This window comes from Corvus brachyrhynchos, unplaced genomic scaffold, assembly GCF_000691975.1.
Source record: "Corvus brachyrhynchos isolate BGI_N302 unplaced genomic scaffold, ASM69197v1 scaffold101, whole genome shotgun sequence".
NCBI lineage: Eukaryota > Metazoa > Chordata > Aves > Passeriformes > Corvidae > Corvus > Corvus brachyrhynchos.
This window is the reverse complement of record NW_008237239.1, coordinates 1,684,557-1,692,928: the sequence shown is the minus strand read 5'-3', so window position 1 is coordinate 1,692,928 and position 8,372 is coordinate 1,684,557. Positions and strand designations below refer to the sequence as shown.

General features: G+C 58.7%; 2 protein-coding genes across 6 annotated transcripts in view; both read right to left on the bottom strand.

Moving 5' to 3' along the window:
• Positions 1–2,974, bottom strand: part of LOC103612530 (dimethylaniline monooxygenase [N-oxide-forming] 5) — a 6,399-nt gene extending 3,425 nt beyond the window's left edge. Inside the window, exons 1-2 of the mRNA XM_008630185.2 lie at positions 2,282–2,974; positions 6–194 (exon numbers count right to left, since the gene is read on the bottom strand). Of these exons, the coding sequence (XP_008628407.2) occupies positions 6–194; positions 2,282–2,587 (495 nt within the window). The 5' untranslated portion in view covers positions 2,588–2,974. The remainder of the gene's footprint in view (positions 1–5; positions 195–2,281) is intronic.
• A 113-nt stretch (positions 2,975–3,087) lies between these two features.
• On the bottom strand, positions 3,088–8,372 carry LOC103612528 (dimethylaniline monooxygenase [N-oxide-forming] 5). 5 transcript variants are annotated; one of them, XM_008630181.2, is made up of 9 exons: positions 8,094–8,364; positions 6,673–6,826; positions 6,274–6,462; positions 6,030–6,192; positions 5,649–5,791; positions 5,100–5,299; positions 4,452–4,801; positions 4,056–4,128; positions 3,088–3,821 (listed from the first exon to the last, which is right to left on the bottom strand). In XM_008630181.2, the coding sequence occupies exons 2-9, from the start codon at positions 6,802–6,804 to the stop codon at positions 3,476–3,478; spliced, it is 1,596 nt and encodes a 531-aa protein (XP_008628403.1). In that variant the 5' UTR covers positions 6,805–6,826; positions 8,094–8,364; the 3' UTR covers positions 3,088–3,475. The 5 variants fall into 5 exon arrangements, with proteins under 5 accessions (XP_008628403.1, XP_017585164.1, XP_017585165.1 ...); XM_017729675.1 differs by having other exon boundaries at positions 6,673–6,830; positions 8,094–8,362; XM_017729676.1 differs by lacking the exon at positions 8,094–8,364 and adding an exon at positions 7,264–7,409.

Below are 8,372 nucleotides of genomic sequence, written 5' to 3'. Positions count from 1 at the left end.
CTCACGCTGAAGCGGATGTGGCGGAGCAGGTCGAAGTGCTGGGCGTACATGCGGAAGTACTCCATGATCTTGGAGTTGTGCATGTAGTTGGGGAAGTCCTCAGGGATGGGGAAGTCACTGAAGCACATCATCTCCTTGGAGGCGTTGATGATGACGGAGCGGTAGATGCTGGCACGGCCGTCCTCGGGGTGCTCCTGTGGGAGCGGGGCACAGTTCAGTGCTGGCCAGGGACTGCAGGGCTACCTGCCCGCCCTGCCTGGCACCTCCCCTGTGAGTGCAGGATTAAGCCACAGGTGGTTGTAGCACCCATCCCTGCATCCAGCACTCTCCCGTGGGTGAGACCCCCACCCCAAAAAACAGGGAAGAGGTAGGTCCAGTGTTACAATGTAAGATGTAACTAAAAGTATGTATTCTATTATCATCTTCACCAGCTATTAAAGCAGTGGGGCAGTGCTTGTTATCTCCTACCATGACTCATCCCTGATAATTCCCTCTGAGGCTGTCTCTGTTTAAGGGGCTATCAAGGACCCACCACCTGACTCACAGAATTACATCAGCCCATTGTGAGCTGCTCCGCCCAGGGGGAGGAGCCAAGCATTCCCACCTGGGTGTAATCTGGGGTTTGGAACAGCACAAGCAGCCCTTACCTACCGGATTCCCAGAGGACAAGAGCTACATAACCACCACCGGACGTTCAGAGGAGGACCAGACCTTCCTACAGCATCACCACTTCAACAGAACCGCTTCAAAGAGGACTGCAGCCACCACTTCATTGGACTGGTACCACCACCCTGCCCGGCAGGGTGTCGGGTCATATCCTGACTCTGTCAGGTTAAGCCAGTATTTTTGTATTATTGTCTTGTTATATATACTAGTAAAGAACTGTTATCCCTATTTCTCATATAATTGCCTGAAAGCCCCTTAATTTCAAAATTATAGTGATTCAGAGGGAAGGGGGTTACATTTTCTATTCCAAGAGAGGCTCCTGCCTTCCTTAGCAGACACCTGTCTTTCAAATCAAGACATCTGGACTGGCAGGAGCCAGGCAGTGGTGACAGTGGGTCATGGTGGTCTTGTGCCTCAGTTTCCCCACTTCCACTCCTTGCTCCTATGAGGTGGCACATTCCCAAAGCTCCTGTGGTGTCGGGGTCCCTCCCCCGCCGTGTAGCCCTGGCAGAGGGGCCCTGAGGGCACAGACACGGGGTTTCCCTGTCCCTGCTCAGCCTCGTTCCCGTTGGTTGGTTTGTGTTCCGTGCGCGGGCAGGGACCCTCAGCCCGGACTGTGAGGGTTCCTCGGCAGAGCCCCGGCCGTGCGGCTGGGGAAATAAACATCTCTGAAACATCTACCAAGAATCTGTCCATAGATATTTCTTTTCCACGGGACTCCTGGTTTGATATATGCGTGTTACAGTAATCCCCGCTGTAACGCTGTGGTGCTGTTGCCCTGGCAGCCACATCAGGTCTCGCTGGTTGTGGAGCCAGCTCCAGTGCTTTCTGCTGAGTGGCTGCTCCTGCTTGCCAGGTCTGTACCTTGGCAGCTGGATGCTGCTGCTCTGATTCTGCTACACCAGCTCTGTCCTTGACACATCACAGGTATAACCAGCAGACTGTGACTGATCCACCCCAGACCCCACTCTGGCATGGGGCCATGTGTGTCTCCCCAGGGCTCTCCCACACGCATATTGGGCATGGTGGGAACACTGATCATCTTGTTGGTGGGTCCATGGGATAAAATTCAGCAGCCTCATTAGGTGGGGGCAGAGACAAACTCCAGGATTGCTCCAAGGCAGGGAGAGTCCAGGCACAGAGAAGGCAGCACTCGGTGTCTCTATGTGGGCGAGTGGCAGAGAAGGAGGGAGAGGAGCAATCTTGATTCCCAGAAAGGCCTGGGCAGGACAGAGACTGGGACAGACAGGGGGTCAGATATGACAGGTAGGAAGGGGCTGGGAGCCACCAAGAGCAAAACAGCAGAGGAAGGGGTAGATGAGACTGGGAAGGGAGGGATGGGAAAGGGAAGTCTGAGCTGGGGGAGCAAGCCATGGAGTGAAGTCCTTGAGGACGCTTCATCCTGCTGCTGGTGAGCAGGAGTTTGGTCCTATGTGTCTGACACACCAGCTGGCACCACGCTGCCAAAGCAGGTTTACTTTCCTGTGGTTTTCCTTGGAAACCTGCCTGCTGCATGCATGCAAAGCAGGGGAGTGGTGCGTCCTTATCTGCCAAGGAGCGATCCCAGTCCCATCTGTGCTGCTGCCGCCTGACAGGCTGGCTGCGCGGGGCTTACCTCGAAGCGCCAGAGCCCCCCGATGTCCTTGCTCCTCTCAAAGCAGGTAGGCTCCAGCCCCTCATCCAGGCAGCATTTCAGGGTGCACAGGCCAGAGGCACCGGCACCGATGATAGCTACTCTCTGGGCAGCCATGTCCCACGGTGTGGTGGTGGCAGGGATGCTGGAGAAGCCGTGGCCAAGAGCAAAACACACTTGAAGGGGGGTTGTGGAACCAGGCAGATCCCACCAGGGAGGCTGTCCCTGTGCTTCCTGTGGGTGGCTGAGGTCAGCTGGGGTGTCACAAGACGTGCTTATTTCAGACATGATCTACAGGTTTCCCCCACTGCCCTGCCACGCCTCCTGCCTGTGCCTGCCCGCCGCAAGATGCACATTATGTTCTGTAAACTCTTAAAGACGCCGAGATTGCCCCATGACTTGCTGGGCAGGGCAGAGATGTGGCTGTGCTTCAGATTTTGGCAGGTTGTGGTGTGGAAAACAAACCTAGGGGATGATCAGGGGGCTGGCATGACCAGTCCAGGCGTGTGGTGGCCAGGACCCCCATCCTTTACCCACTCTGGGTACCCAGCCCACCCAACCACCTTCTGGAGGGCTGTGTGCAGGGGAAGAGAGTGGCACTGAGCCGTGCCGCTGTGACCGCTGGGACCCGCTCCCGCAGCACACATCCTGAGAGAGGCTGTCATGCTGTGGAACATGTGTGTGCATCAGCCCATGCTATTGTGGGCCAGCGACTCAAGGCCGATCTCAAACCTGTGAGCATTCTCACAGCACATGGAGGGTCGTGATGGTGTCAGTAACAGGATGGACACTTGGCTGTTTAATGCATTTATCTAGTTAGAAAGTGTGCTGTGCCTTTGCTGCTTAGCTCTGGTGCGAGCGTGGCAATATTGGCATGGCTGGGTTACAGAAAGGCCCGGAGTGCTGGCTGAGAGGGACTGGAATTTAGCCTGCAGTGAGCAGGTTTCCTCCTCTGTCCCTGACGGCACTCCCCCGGGGCAGGTGCAGAGCAGGAGCCCAAGCATTATTTTGGCAGCTGGGGAGGCTCTGTGCATCCCGAGCTCATGGTGTGGTCACAGCCTCCTGGCAGGAGGAAAGGTTCTGCCACCACTGGGGTGCACAGGCTGCCCAGGGGCAGGTGTGGCCAGCCAACCCCCAGCACATTGCACAGCCTCCCTTCCCATGCTTGCAGAGCACCTACAAGTAAGCAAAAACAGCTGCCAGGATGGCCATGGCCCCGACTAGCTTGAAGATGAGGGGCATGGCAGGGGCTGAGGTGCTCTCTTCCACGTGCCGTGTCTGCAGGGGCTTGAGGATGCGCTGCTGCTGGGTCAGGATGGCCTCCCTGGCGCCCGCCCACGCGCCTGGGCCCCGCAGCCGATACTGGTACGGCGTGCAGGGCCCAAAGACCACCTCCAGCGCCAGCTTGGGGTCCGTGAGGAACAGGGTGAGCACGTTGGGCTTGACCCCCAGCTGGCAGGCGAGCTCGTCCATGTACGGGATGTAATCCACCTGGATGGTGTGCCGCTGGCTCTTCACGTACCTGTGGGCAGGGAGGGAGGACAGGCAGGTAGGTGCTGGAAGCAGAGCTGGCAGATGCCCTGCATACCAGGAAGGCGGTGTTGGACAGACTGGACTGCGGGCAGTGTGGCCAACCACATCCCTGCCCTCTGTTGGCTCACACACAAATGTACCAGGATGCATCCATGGGACAGGATGGATGCCCGTAAGCAGCTGTGCCAAAGGCAGCCCCTTGGTGCTCCCACAGGGATCTTACCGCTTTGCCATCACTTCTTTCTTCTGCTCGATGTCAGCCTCCATGTCGTGCCGTGGGGGCAGCTCATTCAGCCCTGGGGAGAGTAAGACACAGCGGCCACTGTGGTGCTGCCCTTGCCTGGGTGCTGTGCCTCTGCCAGCACCACTGTGGTGTGTGGTCTGGCACCTGAGGCATGTCCAAGTGCCTTGGGATGGGGAGGAGCAGTCTGTGGAGCTGAGGGTATGGATTGTCCCTGTCCCTCTCAGACAAGAGGCCGTCTCACTGTGACAGCTGCAAGGCAGCCATGCCATCACCATAGCCAGGATGGCACAACCAGCTGCTGTCTCCTTGACATGGCTGGGCACCATCTGCCCTCACTCCAGGGCTGCATCCACAGGGCAGGTTTGCCTGACTTACCCTTGAAGACACGGGTGGCCCAGCGACACTGGAGCTCAGAGATGGGCATGATGGCACCCAGGGGCTGGATGAGGCCGATGAAAGCCAGCGTTGGCTTCTCCAGGTCAGGGGGGAACATGTATTTGTAGAGGGAAATCTGGTTCTCCACCACCTTCACGCAGCCCTCGAGGAATGGGAAGGAGAAGCTGTATCCTGTGGCAAAAACTACGGCATCAATATCCTCTCTGGTGCCGTCCTCAAAGATGGCAGATGTCTCCGTGAACTCTCGGATGTTTGGCTTCACCTGCACCCTTCCTGAAATGATGCGGTTGGGCAGGTCATCATTGACAGTCGGGTGCTGGTGAAGGACCCTGGAAGGTGCAAGGAGCCATCAGGGCACTGAGAAGGGAGCGTTTCTGTTCAGTATCCCGCTCCAGTTGCTGCTCCCTGCTCTGGGAATGCTCATCCCCAGGGATGCTTGACAGCTGCCCCTGCGGTGGTGTCTCCAAGAGTCCTTGGAACGGGCAGTGTTGGCTCCCTCACACACTGCCTGGGCACAACAAAACTATTAACCCAGCCCAAGCACAGGGAGCATGGAATGGCCAAACTGGGCAGGACACAGAGGGAGGCACACGGTCCCTTCTGGGCAGGGGGAGTGTTTGCTGATACCTGTGCTTTGGCTTCAGGCCGTAGCGTGAGTGGTCAAACCTGGCATTCAGCTTCTTCTCCATGTAGTCACATGCCATGGATGAGCTGACCAGCTCCTGCAGGAATGTCTTCACGCGGGTGGTTAAGATGGTGTCGATGGGGTAGCCCCGATCTCCAACGCGGTTGAGGATCCACGCACCCCGGCGGGTGCTAAGGAAGACCTTAGCAGACAAGGAATAAGGATCACTTCCTGAAGGCAGTGATGGTGCTGGGAGGGCTGCCCTGTGGGGGACAAGCCCTTGCCCTGGGATCTCTCTGCTTTTTGCTGCCCAAGCACTGGGTAAAGACCCGGAGGGGCAGAGGGAGCTGGTGATTGGCATCTTGCAGGGGAGTGGGACCAAGTCTCAATTGCCTGGCAGCTAGGATTGGCAGGTGCCAGCATGGCCAAACACAGTGAGTGCTGGCATGGAGCAGCAGCTGTACAAGTGCCTTGGTGCTGGTGTCCTTGTGGAGCTGGCAGTGTCCCACAGGGGCTGGCCTGCCTGCCAGGACTCCACTCCTGCTGCTCACCTGTTGGGCTGTTTGGCTGATCTCCACTGCCAGGTCTGACCCCGAATTCCCGATTCCGATGACAACAACCTTTTTGTTTGTGAAAGCCTGAGCATCCTTGTAGTCTCGGCTGTGGAGATACTGGCCCTTGAATTTCTCAATTCCTGTGAGCAGGAAGGAGGGATGCTTGGCTTCCTGGTGCCAGGTTGGAGGATCACCCCCCTAAAGACTGGAGATGCTCCCTTGCCCCACCAAACCATTCCTGGGGAGCATAGGAACGCTCCTAGAGTCAAAGCAAGGCGGGGAAATGCTGGGGCCAGGAGGGAAAGCGGCAGGGAGAATAGGGACTGGCATGGACGAGCTTTTAAGAGCATCTCCTCATGCCAGTGTGCAGGGCAGTACCTGGGAAGGAGCTGAGCGGGAGGTGTGCGTCGGTGTGGTGCCCACTGCACACCAGCACGGCGTCGAAGACAGCTGCCTCCTGCTTCCCCTCGCTCTCCGTCACCACCTCCCACTGCCCGCTGCTGGCGAAGTCGGGGCGCTTGGACACGCGGCACACGCTGGTCTGGGCACAGGGGGAGTGGTGTCAGGCACCCTGTGCCCCCTGTTCCCGCTGCCACCTCCCCCTCAGCCCCCCAGCTCTCACCCTGAAGCGGATGTGGCGGAGCAGGTCGAAGTGCTGGGCGTACATGCGGAAGTACTCCATGATCTTGGAGTTGTGCATGTAGTTGGGGAAGTCCTCAGGGATGGGGAAGTCACTGAAGCACATCATCTCCTTGGAGGCGTTGATGATGACGGAGCGGTAGATGCTGGCACGGCCGTCCTCGGGGCGCTCCTGTGGGAGTGGGGTAATGGTTCAGTGGTGGCCAGGGGACTGACAGGGAAGGATGGCTGGGGCTGATGAGGTGCTCCTTTTCATGGAGCCCCTGCCCTCAGTCTCACCCAGAGGATCCCACTGTGGCCGGTTGCCACCCCACCAGCCACCACCGACCCCTGAGGGTCACCGTGCTGACCCCAAGCAGGACACGTGGCCAGCAGGCTTTACCTCAAACCTCCAGAGGCCTCCGATGTCGCCAGTCCTCTCGAAGCAGACGGGCTCCAGCCCCTCCTGCAGGCAGGCTTTGATGGCGCACAGCCCGCTGCTGCCCCCGCCGATGATGGCCACCTTCTTTGCCATGCTGCGCTTCACCACCGGCTCTCTGCCTGGGGACAGCGTCGGACAGCGGGGCTGAGTGACCAGGGATGCAACTGTGCAGAACTTCGACCTTGGGGCACCAAAGAGGTCCCAAGAGAGGTAGCCCCTCAAAGTTTGTCTGGGGTTATAAAGCAACTGTTGTCCCCCACCAGGCGTGGATCTGGCCAGTGCTGGGTTTTGCACTGTTGTGTTGTCTCTGGATGCCCCGGGAGGAAATCCTACCGAGTGTCAGGGAGACTCAAAATCTCCCTGCCCATGCCAAGTCCCGGCGATGGAGGTGCCCTGGAGTGCTGTGCCCTACTGTGGGGACCGACGGCTCCCTCCCAGGCGGGTGACAGCCCCTCAGCTTGCCCTTTGGGCTCTCCCTTCCCCGGGAGGCTCCTGCTGTGCTATCCCGATGCCCGCTGCGTGCCGGCAGCGCGGGGGACACCCTTCACCGACCTGCGGCCGCGGGATGCGCAGCCCACGGAAGGCTGGCGACAGGCACGGAGCCGGGCGCGGGTCTCTGCCGCGCTGCCCCGACCCGCGCCGCCCGACCCCCGCCCGCCTGCTTGGCTGTTCCGGCAGCGGTGTTGCCGCAGTCTCGGACGGCGGCCTAAGGAGTCATCCCAGGCGCTGGCGCGGGGACACGGACACGCAGCCTATCCTTGTGGTTGTGTGCTTGGTAAACAAACGCTGTCCTGGACTTCTACCCCAGGATTATCAGGATCAGTCCAACCCCGGTTATGCTGATACCCGGGGTCACACACGGCTCTGGCTGCTCCAGTGGCAGCCGGCACTGTATCGCCCACATCCCCTCTGCCTCTGGGCTGGACATGTCGGCACACGGCTCGCTCCTGAGCTAGCAGAGTCCTTGGGGCCAGTGGAACCCCGGTCCGAGGAGCACCATGCTGTTGGGGTGTCACTGGTGTGAGGGTGGTGGGACCAGTAAGGAAAAGGTTGCAGGAGGCAACAGACCAGGGGGATCCAGAGCTCTCTGCTGTCTCCTGGCACACTCGCAGCCAGATAGCCCCTGAGAACTGCAGAGGAAATTTGCTCTCTCCTGTCCAGGGAACTTTGCCGTAGAGCTGAGCAAGGCATAGGGCCCAAGCTCCGCAGCTGAAATGGTTTTAACCTTCTAAAACTCATAGTATTATATTTGCAGTAAGCTTAATAAAGCTCTTTCTGTCCCTCACTGTTGGCAAGGGCTGATCTCTTGTCTGGGGCAGAGGTGCTGAGCTGCCAACCCACACTCTGTACCTGCCCGCCAAAAAGCATCAAAAGCACCTTACCAAGCAAGGGGTCAGCACGGGAATGAAGAGGAGGCACCACTGGCAGTGCTGCTCTTCCTGCTCTGCTGTCAGCTGGCTTCTCACTCTTTTGGAAGCTCTGCACGAACTGCCCAAGTGTGACAGGTACAGGGGACCTCTTTGAGCTCTCAACCGCTCTGCTGGGCTATAAAACCTTTGTGCACAGTTGCCTCTGAATTTGCCCTTCTCCCGACAGGAGGCTGCATTGCCCTGGACTTTACCCCCCTGCATCTGGACTCATAGCCCACACAAACTCTGCTG

Bases quoted from the DNA above. Each gene is read 5' to 3' on its own strand.
- LOC103612528 (XM_008630181.2), bottom strand. From the start codon at position 6,804: ATGGCAAAGAAGGTGGCCATCATCGGCGGGGGCAGCAGCGGGCTGTGC. The intron at 5,300-5,648 runs GTGAGCAGCAGG...TTGTCTGCTAAG, and splicing joins TCAGCCAAACAGCCCAACAG to GTCTTCCTTAGCACCCGCCG. The intron at 3,822-4,055 runs GTAAGATCCCTG...CCCTGCCCACAG, and splicing joins AAAGAAGTGATGGCAAAGCG to GTACGTGAAGAGCCAGCGGC.